This window comes from Bombus pascuorum, chromosome 8, assembly GCF_905332965.1.
Source record: "Bombus pascuorum chromosome 8, iyBomPasc1.1, whole genome shotgun sequence".
In the NCBI taxonomy this organism is placed as follows: domain Eukaryota; kingdom Metazoa; phylum Arthropoda; class Insecta; order Hymenoptera; family Apidae; genus Bombus; species Bombus pascuorum.
The window spans coordinates 9,099,681-9,126,920 of NC_083495.1; the positions used below are offsets into that span (position 1 = coordinate 9,099,681).

The 27,240-nt window shown below is 38.6% G+C and overlaps 1 protein-coding gene across 2 annotated transcripts in view; it reads left to right on the forward strand.

Moving 5' to 3' along the window:
* Positions 1 to 27,240, forward strand: part of LOC132910002 (mucin-2-like) — a 708,972-nt gene that overhangs the window by 666,747 nt on the left and 14,985 nt on the right. Inside the window, exons 4-6 of one of the 2 annotated variants that reach the window (XM_060965343.1) lie at positions 13,931 to 14,153; positions 21,264 to 21,412; positions 21,863 to 26,842. In XM_060965343.1, coding sequence (XP_060821326.1) covers positions 13,931 to 14,153; positions 21,264 to 21,412; positions 21,863 to 26,842 — 5,352 coding nt within the window. Of the gene's footprint in view, positions 1 to 13,930; positions 14,154 to 19,199; positions 19,675 to 21,263; positions 21,413 to 21,862; positions 26,843 to 27,240 lie in introns of those variants that run through there. The other variant, XM_060965344.1, reaches the window with a different exon arrangement.

Below are 27,240 nucleotides of genomic sequence, written 5' to 3' on the forward strand. Positions count from 1 at the left end.
ACACAATCAAGAACTTTTCTACATCAATTATAAGACTGCAGAGCATTTATGTAATTGCACGCTACTTCATTTACACATAAATTTGACCGTATCTTCTATTTTTAACACTCGGATATTAATCTATCGCACAACCTTTCACACAATGTATAACTTCGTGTATTTTTCCCCATCTAATTCTTCTTCGTATTGTACTTTCTTCTATATCGTCACAATCTTGATTGCATGCAGTCTCGATTCGTGTCGCCGACACAGTGCACCAGTTTCAACCGATCGAACCGACATCGTTAGTAGATACGTACATGCGATACGGCATCGTTTTCGGGAAAATGTTATGAAATCCTTCCTGTCATCCTTTTTCTATCGCCAATTCTCGTACGTCGGCAATAAATTCACGTCAATCACGCGTTAACACATTCAATCTAGCACATTTATCAATGTTCTCTCCGGCGACCCGAATATCTTTTTTCTATCACGTTTTCATTACTTATTTGCCTTCAAAAACAATACATGATGATGCAGAATCATATAGAAATGGTATAAAATGGTATCATAACGAAGAAGAAGTTGTACCTTCAAATACGACTTTTGAAGACACGAATCAGCCACTTGTAAGTTGTCACGTTATCGCGATTTTACTACAGTATGAAATGAAGATTGATAAAATAGGGTTTTACAGTAACAAGTAACATCGTCATTCGTCAACACGGTTGAATTGTAATCCTAATAATATTAAATCTTATTCCTTGAAGGGTAAGGAAAGGTATAGATTTTACATTGAAAAGTTCAAAACTTTATTACCGTGAATATTAACTTACTTATCAGCTACGCCGACTATGAATTTACAGAAAGTGCTAAAAGTGATTTAACTTTGAATTGCTTTTTCTTGGTGTACTCAAATTACTGGAAAATGTAGTTGCCTTCTTTTTTCCCGACATCCTTACTAGTTTCTCCTTTCCCTTGCAGCATGCTCGTACGTATACATATACGCATATGTAAGTACGCGTGTATGCAGTTAGCTTGCTTTACGCCGATGACTTCCGCCCTTTCGTCTCCTGATCGCTAGCTCGACGCGACGCGACGGTTCGCGATCCACGGGTAGCTCGAAGGCGGATAATTAACGAGCGGAACGGCAACGACCTTAAGAGTTTCGCACGATATTTATGTTATTCGTTAGCGAGTGCAATTTAGGCAGCCGGCGAAATTAATTGCACGCCGCGAGGACTGTACTCGGAGAACGAAACGGAGAAGCAAACGTGAAGAGAGGAAAAGATGGGGCAAGGAAGAAGAAAAAAAGACTGCCGGTCAATCAGCCGGTCAATATCGACGGGAAGGTGATCGGTTGCGCGAACGCAAAACGTGGGATTGACTGTTACGGACAGTTACTTATAGCTTGATAATTGGTATAATAAGTTGCGGGTGAGCCGGTTGCCAGCGGCTCGTTAGTCGTAATTCCTTTCGGCGGCAACGATTATTTATCGTCGCCGATCGCGATTATATCATTGAAGTGGGCTTGGTAGCTGTTATTGATAGCCCTCTCGCAAGGATGCAAATAATCGCGAATCAAGTTAGCATACGGGAAAAAAAGATCCAATTCATTGCTTTGCGCCGTGATTAAGCGACAATGTTCAATTATTGTAGATCGCGAAGGAACCTCGATTTCACGGCGAAAGGAGATCGTTGAACGATAGTCATTGGTTATAGTATGCAATATCTCGGTAATTGTTCCGTAAAGTTATGGTTGTTTCGATAATTGGAAGTTGTAAACACATTTTCCTTCGTATCGTTCTTTCTACGTGCATGATGATACGAGCCATTCGACGACTTAATATTATCTATTAAAGCGATATTAAATAAGAATCACGATGAAAATTTTTAAGTTGCATTTGTACGGTTAATTATGAAAATAAATAAAGTTGTTTTATTGTTTAATGTAGGTATTCGAATATAGGAATGCGAAACGATACGAGAATTATTGTTTAATAAATTCGCTCAATTTCCATTTATGAAAAAAACGGAAGGCTGTAAACATGTTGTCGTATAGTATTTTATGATAATTCTATTAAAATTCGGAGTTACCTTATTGATTTATTAATATAAGTTACAATGTATTAATTTTTAAATCAATGGATATTATTCCTCTAGTAGCATGACTTTTATCGCGTAGTTTCGATAATTTCGTTTTAATATTTATGCAATAAAAGTAGGATATATTTTCGTTCTCCGTTCAAATTTAATAATTAAATTTCATCTATGATAGCTTTTAATGTTCAAAAGAGTAAACGATTAACATAAATAAGATATGTAGTTGCGTAAAAATATAGACAATTTAATTAAAGAAATGATTATGTAATATCCAAGTGATTGGATATGATAGATAATTAATTTGAATATGATTGAAGATGATTCCAGTTAACAGATTAAATATCCTAAAATAAAGAAACCAAAGTACGACCCTATGACTCAAGAATACTTCTTGAGTATTAACAAGCAGAATGAGTATTGTTGCATAAGTCCAATACGCAGCAGAAAAACCAGTCCCAATTTTGCTTCCATGTACCTAAATGCAAAATATCCAACCATAAATACAGAGAATTGGCTTCGAATTCGAGAACAGCGGTTCTTGGAGATTGATCGCAAACGAAGAGGTAAACTGCTGCCGCAGGGAAATACGGGTGTGAGTAAATATCTGAGGCTGTTATTCGTAGAAGGACAGGAGAGAACCGTGGTCGTATGCGAAATTTCCCACGGCGTGTACGCGATTGAATCGCGGGCCGGTTGGCGTTACGTAATGCGAAGGTTGCAGCTCGAAAAACAATCGGTACGCGGACACTCAATCAGCATGCGACCCGTCGAAAACGTTCTTTGCAATCGAGCATACACGGGTTTAATTGGCTGTAGAGCGGACGTGCACGCACGAAACGCGACACGCCATTGTTACGTGGACGGTCCAATTTGTGACGCGGATTCACCCTCTGATCGGCCGTCACAATGAAAGTCGTAAAATCGCGGACTAATGGCGTCGTTACATTAATTCCGACTGGCACGGCGGTCCACGGGAAACAAGAAAGGCTCGACGATATGCGCGAAAAAACATATAAAGCACTCGATCTCGATATCCGGCCGCGCGTTTACTCGTCTGTGTCTGTGCTGTTGTTGCTCTTGGTCAAAATATCTATCGAAAATGTCGTTGTCTCGAATAAAACTGAAGGCCATAGAATGAAAGCTTGATAAGTCTTTTGTTTTTTATATCTGGACTATATGGGAAAAATAGGATAAATCGTAGTGCAGTTTTGTTGTGCAGGTACAAATAGCTGGTATTATGAAATTCTTGATGCTTAAAATGTATCTAACAGAAACATATATTACTTTTGAATACTTTTTCTTTATATAACAATGGAGTCATTGACAATCACTTGTCCCCGTACAATGGTTACATGGATAGATATTTGATTCTAAAACGTTTATAATATTAATACGTAGCTTGATACTCATTCGGTTATATGACGTCAATCAGATTTATCGCTGTATCTTTATATTCTGAATGTTTTTTTAAATTCATCCAAGATCACCTTCAAAGCTGCCTTGATGTTTAATCAGCTTCCTTCACGTGCAAATATAAGATATTCTGATAAAATATGTCCTATACTTATCAGTATCCTGCATCGTTCGGAATGATTTTGTTTTTGACTAGATTTGTAGATTTCCAAAGTATCGAATGCCGTATACTTATCACCAACGGCACGCGTCTATTAGGTTGTTTACAATTTATTTATGCGCGTAATTTCTTATTCATACTGCAAACTATCTATGTAACGTGTTTGTTAACGAAACAATAGCAAGTAGGTATAACAATAGATATTTGTCCATCGCTTGTTATCATGTTTTAAAAAGCCCTTTAGAGTTGCAAAACACGAGTTGGCTGGTATTCATACACACATATTGTCCGCGCTACCTTCAAAGTGTGCTTTGTGCATATGTTTGGAGTTGGAATCTCAAACATCGTTGATGCTCGACGAGTACAAATATTATTTTATTTTTCTTGTGTCTTAAAAACTTGCATAGGCGCGAGCTTTTGTACATTTTCGTTTCAATTTATTTGTCTCCGATTTATTCCTAAATACGAAATATCGTTTACCGTGCGAATATCCTTTAGGAGACGTTTAGTCCTTCCTTTACGATGTAAAGTAAATTATATTAGAGGTATGTGAGACGAAACATTTGTATGAAATATGTCAAGTACTAAACAGACGTTTTAAGAACCTAGGAAATACATTATAGCGCTGTTTAAGTTGAGCAAAAAGCGCCGTATAAATGTAGACCTAGAGTTTAATAAATCTGTTGGTTGTTGTAATAAATGTGAGGTATAAATGATTCAGTTTTTACGTAAGATATAACGCAAGTTTAAATCTTTTAAATTACTTTAATTGAGATTTGTATACTGTTCCGTGTAATTTGATAGCTGTGAATAACTTATTCCAAGGGAACTAGCGTGTCGAATAATTTACGTAAAGTAACACGAAGTGAAAGAAATTTGTACAAGTATGCATATAGCCATAACTATTTTTTAAAGCGAGTGCGAGAATATTATATTCACGATCCAACAAAATAATAAACGAAGTGATAATAAAAATTCGTTTTGTGATCGATCTTCTATTATCGTGTTACTCGTAGCGTTCAAGGACCAATGAATAATTTGTAATGGAGCAATTAATTGTAAATCACATTTCGTGTTATCAGAGATAATTGTTAGATCAATTGTTTCGGCAGAGAAGTGACAAGTCGAGAGAAATTCGGCGAGAAACTCGTTTGCATCAATGCGAGAGAACGTTGCACTGGATATCGTGCGGAAAATTAACATTGTGCAATCATTTTATTCGCAACGTTTGAAAGAAACGATAGAGCATTGTTTTAATCGTTTCGAAGATATTGACTGAGTTATATGTATTTACCAAACACATATAACAAAATGTTTAACATAATAGAAACAAATATTTCGCTGTGTACAAATACATGATGAAATAAAGTTAAGAATATCACTTTAACGAAGTCGAATGAATACAAAACGAAATTCTATACAATTTTTTCTCAACGAGTAGCATATTCATTAACTCCTTAAGATTTATGTGTTTTACGAAGAATATCAATTTACGAACACCTTCAAAATTACACAATCACGTTTCACTGGAAATATACGACCCGGTCGAAGATTGCTTTGAAAGAACGAATTATTGCTTGTAATTCACTGGTCGCTTTGGCGCAACGATTCGCCAAAAGAACAGTCGCTTTTAATTAACCATTTTTCATCAGCGTTGGACCCACGCGAGAGCTCCGATGAATTCTGTTGTGCAACCATCTTGCATCTCGCCTTTCAATTATTCGCTTCACCGTAAACGAATAGGAACGAAAAGAACGAAGGATAATAAAAAAGGGCTGCGTTTGTCTCTCGGTGAACAACGGTCACTGGTCCGTTAAAGCCATGGTATTAAGGTCGTTGCTGTCGAGGAACGATGTCTAGTTTGCCAGGAAAATGGATTAAACTGCGGTTTCCGTCGCTTGGCGTGATTATACCGTTTGCAAAAGGCGGCGTTGCAATGAGAAATAATTCTCTGGAAAACGGTACGCTTTAACAACGTTTCAGATTATCGAGCTGGTTATTCGACCGAGAATACGCTCTTTTTGACTATACACCACTACCTGTCCATAGAACTTCAATCGTTTCCTTTTGTGGAATAGTTTTGATCTCGATATATGTTTCGCTTTGACCTTTCCCAGTTTCAATCTTGATTCCGTTTCTGGATAAGACTTTCGGACGAACGTAGACGAGAAAACGAAATTGTTAGCGACAGAAGCGTGTGAAACTTTGGTTTAAAAGTTTGTCCTAATCGAAAGTTAGAGATTTAATTTATTTTCTTGATGGCGTGTGACTAGTTAATAACATAATTGGTATTTGATATATATTTGACTTACAGATGTACATTGAGATAGAAAAAATGGAATTATTTGTATATCCTAGTATTGGACATTAGATTTTTTAACACTAGAATTACTACTGATACAGTCGAAATGACTGGTATCAGATTTTTTGTTTTTGTAATTACTAAACATACGTATTTTTGGTAAAAAGCTATTGCTTGCTTCTATTGAGACAAGAAATATTACATATACTTATTTATCCCCGTTATAATTCTAATTAATTCTAATTAACTATAAATAATATATTTAGATGCATCTTGGAAAGGTCGATAGTTCCAGCATTAATATTTCTCACAATATTCGCAATAAATTTCTCTGTTACAGCGTTCATAAAACCTTACAATAGTTTTGCGCAAATTATAAATATATTTAAATATATTTAAGCTTTATTTCTTATTTAAAAAATCAATAAATCTGTTTGTCGTTAATAAATTATCCAACAATAATTTATCGAATGAAATTGTTTGAAGGTAAAGTTAAAGGTAAAAACATTTTCAAAAATACATATGCATATCAACTTAATTTCAAAGCAGCATAAAAGTTTTCCCACAGCCGGAACCTTGAATGAAATTCTTCGTTTCTTCCGATCGATTTTATCGCTCAGCATTAATATTCGCGTCGATGGCCGTAAATAAAGATGTCCTTCGGATTACGGAGGCCATCGAAGGAACGAGATCGATAAATTTCATCGTTCGTGATTCACGAATCGAGCTGAATCTCGAGGGCATCGTTGAATGAATCGCGCGACACGATTTCGAAAGAATCGCGAAAAGAACCGATCGACGGTGCAATTTTATTCAATATCGCGACGCGTCGTGTCGCGTAAGTGGACAAGATTAGCGTTTAAGGTGATCATCGTTGATGAGCGGCTCGCCAGAAGGAGAACGAATAATAGACCGGTCGGAGGGAACACGTTCTGATTGAGTTAACCGGCGGCATACGTCATTATACGCCGACTCGTCGGTTCTCGACGCCAAGGCCGAGTGCCGCGAATACGTGTAATCTCGACGTCGTATTCAGGTCGTTCTTAATTAACCTGCCAGTACTTCGGTCTGTACCACGACAAAACTTCGACATGTTTCTCCGTCGTTCATCGACGATTACGCTCGACTATCTTATTACAGCGATTTTTAACCTAATTATTTAATCAGAGGCACCGACCTCTTTTCCCTAAGACTATTGAATAAGAAATACGTTGTTTCGCAACAACTAAAACGACCATAATTCTCTGGAACGAATGTCCTGTTTTGATTAATTTCAAATATAATACATCTTTTGGCGTGCCGTAGAATCTTATGCCTCCGAGAATAAAAATCATCCACGCTTTAAATACAGGCCTATATTCGTCTGTTACTCGTGAGAAACGAAGAATGAATTCAACGCTTGGAAACAATGGAAAATGATGCGGACGACCTTGCACTTGTGTTTCTTCGCATTTCTTTGCATTTTAATAGTTTCTTCACGCCACAAATAGAGGCATTGTGCGTTTATGCTTAGGGGAAAGAATAACGTCCGCTGACCGGTGTTGAATCTGATTTCGAATTTTGATCTCTTCGCTCGTGAGTCACTCGGCTTCTACAAAGTTTCTTCGTGGTAACATCCGTGGTAATAGACCATCAAATGTCGGATTTCTTGTATTACAGAAATTAACTGCATTGAATTTGCAAATGAAATTAATTTGCATTTCATTTTGTGATTATTTAATGTCGTCGATATAAGCTGCATATGTAAATATATTAGTTAATTTTAGCATTTTTTCTAAATTGAAATTTACATTTCATCTGCCAAATCATTCAACAAATGTATCATTATACAGGGAAGATATAATGTATGATAATTAAAAATAACATATATATGTGTAGATTATGTATATTAAGAAGAAAACAATATACGAGGTGATAAAGAAATAGATAGCCAACGTTTGGTCTGAAAACTTTTCCTTTTTACTTATATCGAAAATTCACTGGAATAATAGCTGTCAGCATTTCTTTTGCTAGAAATAAATATGTGTTTAATAGTAAATCAATATGTATCTAAACGTTTCATAGTGAAGATTTATTTTAATATCGATAATATTAAAAAATCTATACACACTTATATAATTTATTACACAGACTATTTGAAACAAATATATCATATTATGCGAATTATATTTATAGAATATTTTTTGATACTCGCCTATAGTGAAGTACGTATTTTCAAGTCAAGTTACAAAATAAAATTTTATTGGATAATATTTCGTAGAATTTAGTAATAAAAAGACGTTAAAAGTAAAAGTAAATTGTAGCTTAAAAAAGTAGTTACTTACGTAATACACGTGTATATTAAGATATTTGCGTGAACGGATGTATTTAGTATTCTACTAAATACTTTATTCATATTTTTTGTCGTATAGTATTCAGCTATATAATTTTTAAGGTAAAAATAATTCACGGACTGAAATAATATCTACACGTAGAAGGAATTTACAAATATTATTTTACATACTTTTTACGTAATTCAGTTCGTATCTGTGTATATGGCACACAGATGCAGACGTATATATGTAGATAGATATGGCCACGTCGAAATATAGTAAACAGCCTCCGGAAAGCCTTTCATTTTTGATGTAGATCAGATTGACATAGTGATATTATTTTTTATCTTTTGACAACGTCAAATTCAATATGCGTACGTGTATTTAACCTGAATTAAATTATCTATGTTTAACACTTTACAATACGCTATTATACAAAATATATGAGCACAAAGTACACGAACAGTTGATTATTTTGAATGGAACTTAATATAGCTAAAAAATTGCAAATAGAAAAAATCACACTTTATTAATGTTGATACGATAACATTTATTCTCCAGAATAAATATGTAAATGGAAAATTTGATATCTGCAAGTTTCAAATATTATGAAATAGTTTTGTCTTTAAACGATTTAATTCAGCTTTTCTGATTGTCAAATTATGGATAACATAGTGAAAGGTTTCTAAAATTGTTAGGAAGACTATCGTGATTAATTCTAACAACAATATTCGAAAACGATTAACATATCGACGAATCGTGTACGTTTAATTTTAACATACCTAACATTGTTAACATTTTAAATAAACAATCTTTTCCTACATTTGCTAATTCCATAAGAAAACGGTGAGCGATGCTTTCGATCGTTGGTTTCTTATTAATTTATCATTATTAGATTGACGAGCGGTAGTGCACATAATTCGCACGCAACTATTTCATGTATTAACTTAGTTTTACAAAACGAAAAGATATATATATAAGTACCTAATGTGTTTTTAATTCAACTCGAAATTCTTTCCAATAATATTTTCTCATGTCTGTCACTTACATTTACCAACAGTATTAACTCTTTCGAGATCGTTGACGTACTGTTACGTCCATTTCTGTGCCAAAGGAGTTAGTCGATAATTACTGCGTCTCTTCGTGTGCAATTAGTTTCTCGTTTTCCTGTTACGGACAATTACCGATGTTGGTTACGAAACCTTCTAAGTCGAATAATTACAGGGTATTTAAACACTTTTTTGCGGAAACCTATTTTCTATAGCCTATATTATTCGTAACACTTGAAGCGTGTATAATGATACAAAGCATAGAAAATAAATTGTGATACCTTGTAAACGACAGCTCGTCGTATGCTTATGAAATAAGTTTAAAGATTCGTATTTATTGCCTTTTTATAGCTGCGATATCACATTATAGATATTTAGTTACGATGATTATGTGTTAATACAAGTTATGGTACGTTATCAACTTATTACGTGATAATTAAGTTTTATTTTAATTAATTTAACTTATTCGATTGATGTGATAATTAAGCGTATCAAAATTAATTTATGTAAATTTATATCTACAATTATACAATCAAGGACTAATCGTTTAATAGTCCAATAAAATGACGAAGAATTTAGAATAAATTATTTCGAAAATAATTACTTCTTCGTCAAGATCTCGTCAAGATCTCTTAAAAAATAATAAATTATAGTAATTACATGACGCATGATAATATTTCAATAACTGTCTAGTCTTTTTTATGCTGTTGAAGGTTTAACGTTACTCGAATATCAGTTTGCATCAAAATTTATTCAGATTTATACAATTTCATAAAATCTCTCGCATAATTACAAATCAAAAAGATCGATTCATCCCTATCTAATATTTATTTTCTTAGTTCTAGTCTCTTTTCCGCTCTACAGTTAAAGCATTTTAATTTTAACGAACATACCGAAAAATTGAAATTTGTCCAACTTCATACAGTTTCATAAAATTTCCCGTATAATTATAATTCAAAAAAGCTCGATTTTTTCCTGACACTTACTTCATATGTATATCATTCCTTTTTAACCATCTCACCTCGAGCCAAAACTTCGCAACCCATATGCTTAAAGCGTTAAAATATCCGATCGACAGATGATCTCTGTGGCAGAAGTTCAACGGGAATTTATTTCACGAAGAAACTCGATGGTAGCCAGTCGAAGTTAGTTTCCTTCCAATTAGGCAGTCAGGAGGGCGTGAATATTAACCGGGGCGTTCTCATCAAAATATCAATACTGGGCAACGTCGGTTCGCTGTTATCGAGCCGCGATCAGCCTGGGTTATGCAAATCCCCGGCCTGGCCTGGTCTTTCGCTTTATTTCCCTTCTCGTTTCGGTTGTACCATTACCTTCACAACGAAACCGCCAATAAAAGCAACCGCAAGGATCTTTAGCAATCCTCGGAACAAACGGTCGTCGTCGCATACCTCGCAGCGACGCTGGTTACGTAAGTAAGCGGCCCCGAAAACCTTTGGACCACCTTCGGGCTCGCTAAAACACCAGATAATCTGGCCGTTTCCTCGGCGATTTCGCCGCCGCTGTGTCGCCATAATTGGCGAACGCCGGCGCGCGAGCATCGCGCAAAAGCGGAGTCAGAACGTCGAAAAGGGCCAGCGAACGAGAGCAAACGAAGAACGAGAAAGAAGAGAAGAGAGAAAGAGCGGCAAAAAGAGGAAAAAAGAGGAGAACGCCTCGACCGGACGATGCTCATGAATCTCATGATCGATGCGCGATGCTCGTGCACGGAGTTAAAATGTGTCCAAGTTGGAAGGCCACGGGCCGATGTCCGGTAATGGTCATCCAGGACTTCAACCGTGTTACGTGTCAGCCCGTGAGACGTTCCGCGGCAATTTACGGCTACGTACACAGTGCCATTACGACGCATCGTAAATAAGACGGTGCACGTTGTATGCGGCGCGGTAGACACATACACACGCACACATAGGCGCGCGTACACGCACGCGTGTATACATACATAGAGTGCAACGCAGCTTCATCATTTTTACCGCTCATTATGCGTGGGCGCCGTTAATTTCTGGTCCACGGCCGCGCGTTTTTGTCGGCCCGCTTTCGCGATCTCTGTAACGTTGTACTTTTAAGACCTCCTTTTTCTTTCGAACGTGACTTCGAATCGAGTATCCGACGCTGTCGCTGCGTGTTTGGAGGAAATGGTGCATTGTTTCGTTAACGACGAACAAATTAAGGATCGTGTAGTAGTAGTTTCGATATTATTGGCGAGTGGGTGGTAATAGTTTGTTTTCGACTATGCAGTTTGAGTCAATAGTATTTAATGGATGAATTACGTTTACGTAAGCAGTTAGAAAACTATCATTTATATACATGTCTTTTTTACATGTCTTTCGATATCTTCTTTAAATAATTTCCTTCGACTAACCTTGAGCGAGTAATTATGCTTTGCATTGAAGTAATTGCTCTAACAGATAATAGAAAAAATAAGAAAAACAACGAAATTAGACTTGTCACATTTTTCTTCTACGACCTTTATATCGATAAGATAACTTACAGGCGTGGATAATGTTAAAAATTTATTACTTTGAATTCCTTTTTCAATTGAGATGATTTTTGATATTAAATTTTTCAAAAAGAGAAGTTTATTTATATTTTACAAGGTTGACAGAAGCATGTGTGTATGTTGTTTCAATCTATATATTTTAGCTTGAAATCGGTTTATTGAAGCCGGCGAAATATCAATAAGTGTTGATTACAGTTATCATTTCATAACAATGTATGCCAATATAACGTAGCATCTATCAAAACGATTCAATTGAACTATATCGTGTATATTCATATTTCATACTAATAGTTTATATTTTTATCGTTCTGGTTTCATTCTAACGATGTAATACATCAATCTGTATTTCTTCGTTCACTATTCCCTCGCATTCACCAAAATCTCATTCAACTATTTTGGAATAAATTAAGAATCAAACACGTACAAATACCTCAACAACCAGTGAATAAAAATAACTAGTAATAACTGTTGTTATTAATAACGATAATTATTATTACAATTTCTTCAACAATGATCGGCTAGCGTTCGAAACTTCTATCAATTGCACTCAACGTCGACAGAACGATGAGCTTTACGTTATCGAATAGGAAACGTTCCGTTTATTTTTTAGTTTTAGTTTAATTTCTGAGAATTGACATTTTCTTAAATTATCGAACCTCGTTATTACTTCCGGGATATCGCCTAATTTATGGGAATAAATACTAAGCTGCTTGCGAATCAAATTGTTCGCGTGGGCGAGGACACATGTGCGCCATTGCAATTACGCGTAATTGGATAATTATCGAAACGTTGGGCGAATTGTTCCAATAACCGGAATTTAAACGTTCGATGCATAATACATCGGCGTTGTTTGAATGTGACAGAAATGCAGGAAAGCGGTGCAAGCCAGGCCGCATCGCGGTCTCGTTTCGTTTCGTGGCAGGAAAAGTAGGTCGTAGGCGGAATAACTCGTTTCATTACGTGATTCCGCCTCTTTATTTCAATGTCCGCGCCCGTATAGTCAATCTCTATTATCTGTGTCTCGAGGGTTGTAGCCAGATCGCTTGAACAAATGCCAAAGGTTATTTCCTCGTAAAGTCGCTACGTTATTTCCCGAAAGTAGGAACGTGGCCTTTTACGAGCCTTCTTTCGCTTGACTTCGCTCTTTACCAACTGACACGACGAAACCACGAAATTATAAAGCTGACACCAGTTATGACCGACTAGTAAGTGTGTGGATACTCGGGTGAATTCAAGAAAGCATAAAAACATGAAGTACACCCCCGTTCGCAAATAACAGGGCACTTACGAAAACTATAGTCAACTTAAAAAGAAACATACGTATAGTGATGGGCGAAAATTTCCAGATAAACCGGTCTTACAAATTTCTCTTGAAAGTTGAAAATTAGAGGAATTTTATCCAATTTTGATTATAGAAATATATGTTGTGTAAAAGGAAACGCTATAACAGCTAAACGTTTATCGTTTAAGTGTGTTTGAAAGATCGTTAAATCAATGTGTTAGTAAGCGTTAATAATATATAAAAGAACATATTTGGTTGAAAATCTTTGCGTACTATCGTACATTTCTTATTTACGTGTAACAAGACCAGCAAAAATATGTAAAGTAACGCACCTTTTGTTTTATTTATCTTATTTGGTTCGTCCATCTTTCATCATCGTTTCTTCGCTATATTTGCTGCCTTTTATTAGACAAGTACACAGAAGTATAAAATAAATTCACCAACAATACTAGATCTGTAAGAAGTGATATTAGAAAAAAGCATGCAACGATGATTTGAGAAAATACACACTAAATAATTTGTCTATTTGTTAATGTATTCACCTTTACAATTTACACCAAATCAATACAATTTGTTGCTATTGTATCGGTTTTACTCAACAAATATTTACGAAGTTTACTCAACACCCATTGTATTTATGCACATAGATAATGTAAAGTATCGTTATCACATAGCATATCGTATTATGCACCTATACGATTTTCGCGATTTTTTAGAAATTTCCTCGTCGTGAATCGATCGTCTTTTGTATAAAGTATACACAGCATAGTTTACTCGACGAGTAACTAACGACTTGGTCTATGTTCTTGTTTCAGGTTGCGTCACGACCTTGGAGCCCAGATCAGGGCAAGACGCGGGAGATGACCAAGCTCTGCAACCATAAGAGGAAACTTCTGCTGCCAACTACGGCGGCCGGCAGTCCTGTTGCATCCTGTACACCGACGGTCTCTTCTTCGCCGGCTTTATCCACCGGCTCGGTCGCAACCGCGATTCACGTGAACGCGGACTCGCCCACCTCGCCGGACAAAGCCAGGAAAGGTAAGAACGTGACCTTGCGTGTGTCAATTCTGTTTCACGATTAATTTCGACCTACCGTATCGATTGCTTCGCCCCTTCTTTCTTTTTCTGGTTTGAGAAAGCTAAGAGTGACGACGTGTTTTATTTCTTCGTGATTTGCATAATTTTGATGTCCGAGTAGATTATAGGTTTGAATAGGAAAGGTAGGCGATTTTTTTTGTACAGAATATCTTGCTACGGAGATCTGAATGATGTAATAAATGCGGATGAATTTTTTACCGAGTAGGGGAGCTTGAGTCAAAGTGAAATTCTTAAGATTTAATCACACTGACGTATGGGAAGTAACGGAAATAAGTTTACTTTTTATCGTATTACATTATATAATTTTGTTTTGTAAAATTTATAACCTTTGCAATTTGACCTATTATTTGTTCAAAAAAACCTTTCGTCATTTTTTAGATTAACTTGGTGAAGTAAAATATAAGTGACAAAATAGATATGCGAAGGAAAATTTTGATTGAATGTCAGGTTATAAAAAATATGTTATAACTAGTTTCTGAAGAAATGAAAAAGGAGGAATACCCTCAAAGTAGAATAGAAGGCATTTTATATATCATTACACACCTAGGAATAGTAAATTCATGAATAAAATTTTGAAATTTTTAATAGAAATTCTAAATACTTTACTCTAACAGTAAGCTATCTAAAAATGATAATTCCTTTTGTGACATATAAAATAATACGTTAATTTGCCATTTCATTTTCGCCGCAGTTTCTATGTTTCACGTTAATTAAGATATTCTTCGGTTTTGTTTCAAATATATAATTTCATTTTAAATACGCGTATTATCGACAATAATCATATGTTGTAAGCATTTATTCATGAATATCGAATAATCGGTAAATAAAATAATTATAAGTAATAATTTACGAAAATATCCTACGTAAACAAATCGTTCACCCGGAGGATTGAATTTCTCCTCACATTTATCAATATGCTTCAACATAAAACCAGTTACGCTTTAAAGTTTGCTTATTTAACGAAGTATCCCCATTTACATTTATGAGTTCGTAACATAGGAAATTTTTATTGTATGCAATCACCTACATAATTGTTGTGCAAAACAAGAAAAGAACCCATAAGACAAAACAAAGAATTGAATAAATTTCGCCGGAGGTTTCAATCTTATTTTAATATTAGCGACCTTCGAATTGCTAATTATACTGGCTCTAATAAAACTTAGTCCCTTTAAAACTTTATAAAATAATTCAATTACCTAGCTAGAAAATATATCCGATATCTAATATATTCATTCTTATTTTCAAGAAGCTCGTCAGTTGTTTTAAAACAGTAACTTCTATCATTATATGGTATGCTCCTTTGGAAATAAAGTAGAAAGAAAGAAATATCATTTCTAGCTAAATAATTCCAAGTTACTCGTTTCATAAGAGATGATCGTGACGTCACCGATTCGCGAAGAAGTACAGACGTTTCCTTGCATGTTGAATAACAAACGCGGGATCGAAGTAGCCCAATTAGAGAAGGTATTTCTCGATCAGATAGAGGGGAATAGTCTCGCAAGGAAATTGCATAGAAGGAATTTTTCCATCTAGGGAGTTTTATCCGACGTTCGGGGGGCGCGGGGTGGTCGATCGATCAAAATCAGAATTTTCCCTGGGGAAAAGTTTCTTGGCGGATTCTCGAACGAGCCACGAACTCGTCGAACTCGATCGCATTATACATACTCGCCAATCAATCTCACGTATACCAGCGTACGCGGCGGCCGAGCACGTACACATCCTCCCACCCATCAATATATCCCCCGAAGAAGTTTTCCCATCGATCCGTCGTATTAACAAAGTTCCGCCAGTTCCGGTAGTCAGAGCGGCGCGCCATAATCGCCGGGAACGTTTATTCACCGTCGTACTAGAAAACACGCGGCGAAAACTTTTATTGGAGGACGACCAAAAGTTTTTCCTCGTGCATCGCGCCTCGCGGCTGCCGACCGAGCCGTGATCATTAGGGCGCAGCGAACGGGAAAAAAGTCCCGGGAAGAAGAAAAGGAACGACGAAATTGCGACATTAGCGGGGTCTGTTGCCTCCATCCCCTTCTCCCTTTCTTTCGTTCCGTCTGTGCTTCCCTTTTCCTCTTTCTCTGTGCCTCTCTTTCTTCCGCGGTCCTTTTCGCGTACATAGAGACGGCATTAAAGCTCCCCGATGTCGGTGAAAAAAGGGATGGAGGTGGCGAACGCGACGTAGGAACCGTGGATGGAGGCGTTGGCCCGGGGGAAGGAGGTGGAATGATGTATCACCGTGGCGGCTAAACTCTCCGTCCGGATTTCATTACTAAATCCTATAACCGACCGAGCGAGACCGACTCTTTTCTTTTTTCTCTCTCTCTCGTTTCCTCTTCCCTCCTACCCGTTCACCCCTCTCCTCTTCTGCTTCTTTATTCTCTTTTTCGTCTTTTCCTTTCTTCATCGCGTCGCTAATTAAACGGCTGTTATTCCGAGCGAGCCTGTGCACACACAGCGAAAGCCTCGCTTACGGTTTTCGCTCGTCGGGAATGAGAAACAATAGTCCGACTGTGCATTGAAATTCGTCGAGTGTATTTTGATCGTTCGCTGGTTTCAGGGGCTGAGGGATTTAAAGGACAACGTTGCTGATTTTTAATCGCCTGCTCGCAAACTTTCTAACTGTGTTTCATTTCACCTTTTGTCATCCAAACTCAAGCATTTCAATCCTTCCGCCATCGGTATAGCGTAGTGGTTTTGGTAGATTTTGTTCACTCAGGAATTACGTTAGGTGGATATTGCAAAGTGATCGAGACAGTTTAATAGCGATATGGTGGACAAAATTTAACTCAACGTTTTGCTATATTACACGTGTAATTTGATTAACCAAAAGTCGTCTTTATTTTTATGGTAACAATTTTATAACAGTATATTGATAATTACTAACGTTATTGTGTCACAATAAAGAATAACTATATGATTTTATTAATTTGATTGTATAAAAATTTTTACAAGTGTTCAACGTATACTTACCTTATCACTTTCGGTAAATAAAGTAAGCACACTTGAAAACAGTTTTATCGTCACGTACAAGATAACTGAATTACCATTTCGGAAAGTTCATAAAAATTTGCTTCACGAGAGATAGCAGAAAATTAACAGGACAGGTTAATGGAAACTATACATTTACGATTGAACATACGCAAATGCAAAGAAAAGTATTTCGAAAATCGAAAGCATAATTTATCTATTGTCAACAGAATTGACGAGTTTTCAAGCTAGATTCTATCAAAAATTACCGCATGAAACAATCTGCTTCCACGCGTTCGATATAATATTCTTCAAAGATTTATCTTTCTCGCGATTACGATATTGCATCACGGAATTGCGTTTCACCCTATATAAATGTACATCGTCGCCAGTGTTTCTGTGGAACTTTATAGGGCCGTTTTAACATCGACGCTCACGTTCGCGTTCACGGGCGTCGCTTCGATTCCAATTTTCCGGTGATATAAAACGACGTGGCCCGAGAAAACGTCACCCTGTTTCTCTCCCTTTCGTTCCACACCATCTTTCTTTCTACCCCTGGTTTCCCTCTATCGAGGCATTTCAACGGCGGAGGTAATACGTTCGCGTGGTGTGCAAACACACACCCTCCGAATCGCGAACGGGGATGGAAAATAAAAGAAATAAGCCGTGGAGGGGAGAGACGAATCGAATGAATCTTTATCGTCGTCGCTCTTCCACGAATACGAGTCTCAATAACGAAAGTCGATTTCATTTCTCTCCTCTCTTCTTTTCGGTTTTGCTCGGTTCAGCCTGGGGAATGGCTTTTATGTACCGCAGTTTGCCAAGGGACTCGACCGAGAAACGAGAAACGAAACTCGATCGACGCTATTAATGGAATTCCGACGGCTGGTTACTCGTATCTGGATTTACTTTCGTTTTTAATATGCGTTCATTTTCTAGACCAATCCTGTAGACGAGAGAGGGGGCGAATGTTTGAGCGTGCAAACAGCATTTCTGGAATTTGTACCGCGGTTCTCGCCCGTAACTATTGACTTTTACGCTTCACGCGAGATACCTTGTCAGCGGATTCGTCGGTGTGTTAATAAATTTTCGAGATCCGATTTCGCCAGGTCGACGAGACAAGTGTAACGACTAATCGTGACACGTTTAACGAGGTCGATCGCTCGCCGTTACATTTTCCTTGTCCCGCTGAACAATTTTCCGTGGTAAACAGGCTCTCTCTGTTACCCGATCGATCACGTTCGTGTTACGACGGCGCGATACGCTTTGCGCCGTTTGATACCCCGGAGGAAACGATTTCACAGAGAGCGAGCTATTAGTTACACCTGCAACTTTTCTTTTATCATCTTACTCGGTACGTAAAGATTTTACGAGTTCTTGACAAATTTTGATTTTCATTCATCTTCGTCGCTATTCATCAAAATCAAACGTTCCGTTCGTCAATTATGCAATTAATCTCGTACAATCTGCGCTATCGAAAACGGCGATTAATAACAAAACCAGTTGGTTGGCATGATACTCGACGAGTATTGGCAAAAGACCTTAGAGCGTGTGCCATGCACAGGTCATCAGACAGTTTAAAGCCCACTCAGGTAAATCCTCAGACGATCCACAAATTTGCATTTGGTTGTCTCTGTCGCTACAATCCCGAAGCGGGACAGAAGGCTTTCCATCGGTGTTAGGGTTGCACAGAGGACGCGAGCTGGCCGGAAGAGGAACCAATCGGCCGGCTCGTGTCTTCTTATCGTCCGGGCGATCAATAAGTCCCGGGAGGAGGAAAGAATCCGCTCACCATTCGCTGCCAGCGACGTCAACGCGACGATGTTAGTTTGGATGAGGCTGCTTGGTGGGGGCAAACGCGAAGGAGAACGAGGACAGAGTGGGTGGTAGCAGTGGTGGTGTCGATGGTGGTGGTGGTGGTGGTGGTGGTGGTGGTGGTGGTAGTGGCAGACAGAGAGTTGATAAGGGTTAATTTCGTACGAAGAGGCAGCGGCGCCACGGCGCTCCGAATAGGTGAAGAGAGAAGAGGAACTGCGGTCCAACGTCTGTGTCCGGTTGTGATTCTTGCGCCTGCCCCGAGTGATGTTCACCCCCGCCGACACCGTTTCAAACCACCTCCGGCTCGTCCTCGACCGACGTCCTGTTGTGGTCGCGCAAGCGCATTTTACGCTGCTTCCGTTTAGTCCGCATCAACGGCTCGACCACGTCGTAACGTCCGATCCACGCTGAGATCGTCATGAGCGAACAACTGGGGAAGTAGTCCTTGGCCGAGGTTCAATTGGATTTCAGTGATTCGAGTGCCTTCGAATCCCGCTGGTCCGTCAGCCAGCCAGCCGTAACGAGAAGTTTTGCCTCGGGACTTCTCTACCAGAAGATCGTTATAATTATGGCCGTTGGTTCGGTTCAATTGGTCCCTGTATCGAAATCTCCTGACATCGAGTCCGCAACTTCGATCTATATCGCGAGAGTTGCTTGAGAACGATGGGAACTATCTTTGGTTAGCATATTTCAGCAGTATCGAATATTGTGTGTTCAAGAGAAATTAGGCTTCTTCATTCGTTTTATTATTTTATCTCTTATCGTCATTAACGGTTTATATGATATCTTAATTAATATTTAATTTCGATGGAATGAAATGTAAGAAGATATTATATATATTTTTATTACAAGACATTGAACAAAGAGTAATTTGAGAAATTACACGAGAAAAGGCGCACTTTGTAATTTTCCCTTGCAATCGAATTTGCAATATCTTTCCTCGTATTTCGAGGGATCGAGTTTCATCCTTAAGCGATAGCCTATATTCCATAATTGCTACGTCATCTCTGCTTCGTCAGATTTAATGGCGGCAACGCTTACAGCCATAAGCCATTGACTGCAGATTTTTGGGATAAAGGGAGAAGGATTTTACGCGTTCACGCGAACCTCCCTCGAAAGCCACGAAATGCTTCAAAGATTTTACGCAAATTTTCACCCCCTTGAAAATCGGGTTAAACTACCGTCGTTGCAGACAACTTGGCCTTACTCCTAGGTGGATTCATTATTACATCCTACCCTACCTCTCTTTCACCCATCCGTTTTCCTCGTCCTCTTCATCTTGCTTCTCCCGCTTCCGAATTGTCTTCCCCCATTGAAGCCGTGGAGAATAATTATCCGCTGTAGGCTTACGGATAAAAGACCGCTATTGAAAACCATCCCCTTTGCCACCCTTTTGCCATTCTGCTTTCTGTTATCCTCGTAAATCAAGGTAATTTTATAGTGTGAACGCTTGTTATGGCTGCTTGTCAACCTTTGATTGTGAGGAGTTGTATAGTTTCGCTTCAATTCAAAATATGAAACAGTTATTTGCTTCGCTTCGTCCTATTTTTCTTTTCCTCTGATTCATCAATTTTTTTAAATACTAACGAACCTATAAGGGTGATCTTCCTCCATTCTTGTATCTTTTAGCATCGTTTAAATAGTTCGCGTGCATTCCCGTGCATTATTTATTTTTCTCGTATGTAGGAACAATTAGTATGAACACGATGAAAATTATATACGTTCTATAAATATTATACTACTGTTAATATATAAAACTAATTTTCATTTAATAGTTTCTATTATGTAAAGAATAGCAATTATTTTCATTCATTATTTTCATGTATCATACTATAGATCAACAATTTCTGCGACACTTCGTGCATTTATCTTCTTGGAAAAAAGACAATATTATAACCATTTATCTTTGTAACTGGTTTATACAAAATTGGAAAAAGTTATACGTTCGTTTACAAGTAAAATGTGTTGGAAAAGAAAGGTAGTGAATAAAACGGATATGAATCTTGGAATTGTTACGCTAAATAGGATTTAACCTTGCGGTGGGACTTCAAATGGAACACTCGTTCATTAAGAAACCTGAAGCAGCGCTTGAATAATAAGTGGAGGGTTAAAATTAGAGTTAGGGAAATGAGTCGTATTTTAATTCTCCATGACCTTGAAGATTTAACGTGCCTCGGAATTCCATTAAGAATTAATATCATTTTCTGCATATCTTAAATATCCAATAACAAAAGATGATTTCTATCAACGTTTCATTATATTTTTCAGATGGTCTCAACAAGAAAAAGAAGAGGAAAATAGGGGGGCTAGGAAACATTTTCTCAGGAGTCTCAGTCTCACAACTTATGGCACAACGCGAAAGAGCTATTGTTGCGGCATCTGGAGTGCAAGGGTCACCAGTACCAAATGGATCGCAGGTAATGTGATATTAATTTTAATTAATCCGAAGAGAAATCTGCTATTTTAATCCTTCCATAATGTATCCCGAGAGAGATTTGAACAGATAATGCTGCGAACTTTACATTTTAAATGAAATTATACGTGACGTAATTATTAATGTTTATTTCCTATAAGAAGTTAAAATTATATTACGTGAATATCTAATTTTTATTCAATATAATAATTATGTGATCATAATAGAACAAGATAATTATTTTTCAAGTCCGTTGTTATAAATTTTTCGTTGCTTTATTATATTGTCAAAGAGCTAATAATTACAGTCTGTTTATTGTAAATAATAAGTTTATGTGTAATAGATAAATCTTTATAGATAAATAGATTAGTAGGTAAATTTTATTATTTTGTAATTATGTCGAATATTATGTATATGGTATAATGTTTACACGTGGATGTTTTTCGTATTCCAGGTGTGGCCTATTGCGATCCCCAATTTGCAAGTTCAGCAGAGTAATCAGCAGATATGTCATCAAACATTAAATTCACCTTCTCAAACACAAGATATAAATGGCTGTGTAACGAGAAATCCTCAGCAAAGGTTAGGTCAGCACAATATGTCGGGGATGTTAATGGGTAATTCCCTGATCATGAATCAGCAGGGCGCCAATTTTAACAATATGACTCAGCAGCAACAACAGTTGTTGCAACAACAACATCAACAGCTTATATTGCAACAACAACAACAGCAGCAGCAGCAGCAACAGCAGCAACAGCTTATGCAACAGCATATATCTCAACAACAACAGCAGCAGCAACAGTTACTGCCTCATCATCAGCAAATGCAACATATGCAAATTTTACAGCAACACGAACAACAACAACATCAAAACACGGTCGTGAATCAGTTAACGCAACAGCAAGCTCCTCACTATCTTAATCAATTAAATCAGCAGCCTTTACACATAATGCAGCAGCAGGACCATTTGAACCAGCAGCAGCAACAACAGCAACAGCAATTGCACATGCAACAAATGCAGAAGCATAAGATGCAACAGCAGCAACAACAACAGCAGCATTTGACTCAAGAAGTTGATCAACAATCAGGAAACTACAACCCTCAACATTCGTCAGAAAATTATGTGCATCACATGCAATCCTCACAAGTAACAGCCCAATCTACTCTTCATCCGCAGTTGCACCAAATTCATCAACATCAGCTGCAACAACAAACGCAACAGCATCAACCCAATCAACACGTAATGCAGGCACAACCAGCGGATCAATTTCAAATGCAAATACAACAACTCCAGCAGCAACAGCAGCATCAGCATCAACAACAAGTATCTCAGGTGTGCGTGCAACCGCAGTATCCTAATCAACAGTTGAATCATCATTCGTTAGACGTAATGCAACAACAAACAATTGGTCCCGTGATGAATACTGCTGATATGCAGAACAGACATAATCGTACTCCTTCTGTGACGGATGAAGATTTGAATGCGAAACAAATTCAACAGCAGCAGCAGCAGCAGCAGCAACAACAACAACAACAACAGCAGCAGCAGCAACAACAACAACAACTTCTGCTGCACAATCACGCTGTACAACGGCACCATGTCGTACAAAATGGGAATTTATCGAATAATTCTCACGAAAATATGCAACGAATGTACGCCCAGAACCAGGTTCAATATCCTGTGAGAAATTTCGATGCTTCGAAAGGAGCTATCGTAGATGTTAAACATCAGCAACAATACGCTTTATCTAATGTAGCGGGAAGGAGCCCGAATACCAATCATGCTGTTGAAACGCAGTCTGGAATGGGACCAAACGGGCAATCCGGTAACGTGCATTTCAATTCGAGAACGCCCCCTTGGCAACAAAATCGGTCAGCTTCGGGTTCTCATCAGCCTTCTCTCGTTACAGTCCAGAACATCACATGTAACTCCTTCGATCGTGTTCCACCTCTACATCACCACATTCCACAAGCATCCACTTGGACCGATGAAGTTGCGCGCAAGAAGGCCAAACCCAGTAAAGTAATGGTGAAGAAACAGCGCCAGCATAGCGTTACAGATGTTCGAAACAATAGCCTTGATCAATCAGCTTCGAGTCCAATAGATGAATTCAACGAGAAAAACCAACAGAATAGTAATCAAATTGGTTCGACCGTCAATAGCAGCGGCCCGTCATTTTTGGAAGACCCCAGCGGTTACCTTGCGCAACAGACTGCTTTGTTGAATAGCACGATATCAAGGCAAACCGGTGTTAGTAGCTCTCAAGTGGGAATTGTCAATAATTCGAAAATATCGCAAACGAGTCTTGGTTCGCATTTGCCTAATAACACTTATCTTCCACAACCAAAGCCTTCTTCCGGCGCCAGCCCCACGAGCACATCGACCTTTAATTCTGTGAAAAATCACGCAACCTCGCCCGTTGTTGTACACAGTAGCATGACTCCCACCTCGAGCAGTGGAGGAACAGATTCGGAGAATAGTCCTTGCCAAGGCTGTGTTACCAGTGCTGATACTCAATCTTATGTGCAGGATCAATATAAACAACAAATGCAACGTCAGTACCTGATGCATTCTGATCAACGCGAGGATCCTGTTACATCGTCCACGTTTGGAGAACAGTATCAGAACAATCAACAGCAAGCTGATTCAAGACCGATCCAGGGTGGTACTGTGAGTACCAGTCATGGATCTCCGATTGGTACGAACAGTCCAGCGAATTCGGACACGCCAGCTTCGTCGACACCTGGAATATCGCAGCCGGCAACGCCTCAAAGTCTCATTTCGTCGCAACCGTCGACGCCGCATAGTTACTCGCAACCGCCAACACCTCATTCGCATTCTACGTCTGGTCAGGTGCCATCTCAACCTTTAACGCCTCAGGCTCAACAACCCTCACAGTCTTCGATGGGTAGTGTTGCGCCAGAGCAACGCGCGGAGACGCCTTGCTCTGCTACAACGAGTTCAAACGTAGTTCCTTCTAGTACGCCATCGTCGCAATCATCCACCTCCGGTTCAGACAGCATGACGTCTCAAATAACAAAAAGGCAAACCACGAGACAGTCGTCTTTGGATGGTTACCAGCCACATCCTCATACTGTGAATGCAGTTTCGAGAGTACCGATGAATCACTTTGCTGGTACGTCATCGGTAATAACCACAATGGCAAGCGGCCATACGGTTAGCAGTAATACCATCACATCTGTGCTAGCTGGAAGAGCGAATACCGCTACGGTTTCGATAAATACACCTTCTGGAATACCAAATCCCGCTATACCAGATATACTCTCGAATAAATCACAGCATCCAGCGTCTTCGACAACCTTAACGAATGTACCAACCACTGTTGTTACTACGACGTCCTCTCTTCCGAATAGTCAATCGTCGATAGCGATAAGTGTGTCGAAATCGCCATTGGAGATGGTTCAAAGCGTCGTTAGTAGTATACAAGTACCTCAGGCCAGTACCAATTCACCAGTACAACCTCAAAGTCAGCAACAGCAGCAACAACCAACCCAACAGCATCCTCAGTCCAATGTTCAAGTTCATAATGTTCTTACGTCAGGCGGAATATTAAAACATCCTGCTGGATCGACTTTACCTCCTGGTCATATATTAGTGTCTAATGGTGGTCAACTTATAATGGCTAGCACGGGTTCAGGAATCAACGGTGTAATGGCACCACCTCCTCCAAAAATCATTTCCAACTCTAATTCGATGCCACCATTGTCAGTATCACCTATGGTCACCAGTGTGACAGGAGCTGTCAGTCAGGTCATTCCTGCCGTGGGCGTAGCTCAGCAAGTTATTGGACAGCCCACGGTGCTCGTCAACACTATTCAGACTCCTGTACTTATACAACCTAGTGTCATGACGATGGACAGTATAGGTCAGAACGTTCAAATACCGCATCTAACTGTCGCTACTGGAAACGTGATACAAAATGCTCAGTCAATTCTAGATGCGAATCAGGACGTTACGAGAAACGTCAGTGCGAATCAAGGGATGGTAAATCGGCAACCGGCGTTGCTATCACCCGAATCAACAATGAGCAAAAAGAAAGCGTACAAAAAACGAAAGACGAATCCGCAGACAGTGGCCTCGATGTTGCATATCGCTTCGTCCCAACAGAATGCTGGCATGCTGATGCAGTCGCAGTCCAACTTTGCGCAGCAGAACTTCCAGACTCAGAGCATAGGCGGTCCGATGCTGCAGGCGTTGACAATTGTTCCTGGCAAGGGTGGAGCACCAGCTCAATTGGTAATGAATGGTCAGGCCGGTGCAACATCGGCTCAGTTCAATGCTCAACAAATTATCACGAATCCTCAACCAGCTCAGCAAATAAATCTTCTGCAACCAGTGAATTTATTAAACGGAGCTGCTGGTATGGTGCAAAATTTCCCTACTATTCAACAATTCATCGTTCCTGGTATAGGAAGTATGGTTATGTCAGCTGATGGAACGGCGACCTTGCTGCAAGACACAGGAAACATCGGTATGCAGTTGCAGATACAGAACGTGAACGGTCAGAACGTGTTAACTCCGGTGCAAAGCCACAGTGGAATATTCAATCCGAGTCAGAGTATTTTAGCAGCTGGTCCTGCTGGAATGGTCATTCGAGCACCGCAAGCAACCGGCGGAAAAATTATTCAACAGCATAGTCCTGGCGCACAATTCCTCTCACCGAACAGTGGCCAATTCTTAGTAAATGGAACAACGTCGTTTGGGAATCAACTGAGTCCGATAGTAGCAAATGTCAGTCCGAACCAGCAAGTGACTTTTAATGCCTCGCAAGTTCGACCGACAAACATGCAGGGTCAGCAAGAATTCATACAGATGAACGGACAGACGTTGATGGTACCTTGTGGGACGGCGCAGAATATCGCTGTTTCATCGGCCCCTAATCAACAGAACACAACATTCGTTCAGCAAAATACTACGATCGTGCAGCAACAAACAACCATGGTATCTAACAATCAGATACCTAATTTTCAAGCTGCAGCTTCTAATGGAACCACCGTCGATCCTTCGTTAAACATTGATCATAATCAATCGTATATTTTGAGTTCTGGAATGATTCAAGGAAAGGCGCCCACTTCCCCAAAAAGTAGCGTGAATTCACCGTCTTCGGAGCAGAACGTTGAACAACAGCAATACGTTCTTGCCAGTAGCAGTACGACTGTTGTTGAGAAAACAGCTCAACAGAGCGATCAACACAGTCCTCTGATGGCAAGACATTCTGTTTCGACTCAGACAGCTGGTAATCAAGCGAATATGGCTCAATCGGCTATGATGAGACAAGGATCGCCGCCGGATACTACCACGCACAGTCCAGGGAATAGTCAAAGATCGAATAGTCCTGCCGTGGACACTACAACGCATGGAGCAGCTTCACCTGCACCGCCAATTACAGCTAGACATCACTCGTCGTCTACGGTAATATTGCATTATTCAATACAATAAAATCAATAAAAACATAGAAGAAAAACATAATAGGTAATTTAGAAATTAATTTTCTGAAATATATCAATTGTCATAATGTTAAATATATCTTTGGATGTTTACAGAATATCATAGATTTATTTATTTAATATACATGTAATTAAAATATTTTTCAGTAGAATTAAGTATTTTAAAACTCTATGGGGTTAAATAAGCGATGTGAACAAACGTAGATTGAAAAGAAGTAAACGTTGTGAATATATAATTTACATTTATTGCATTTATAAGATTAAGCCTGGCATACCTGCTCCTTTATATTTAATTCAACTTAAATTATATATAATTTCAGACTAATTATGTTTTTCTATTTTTTTTTTAATTTAAGAGAAATA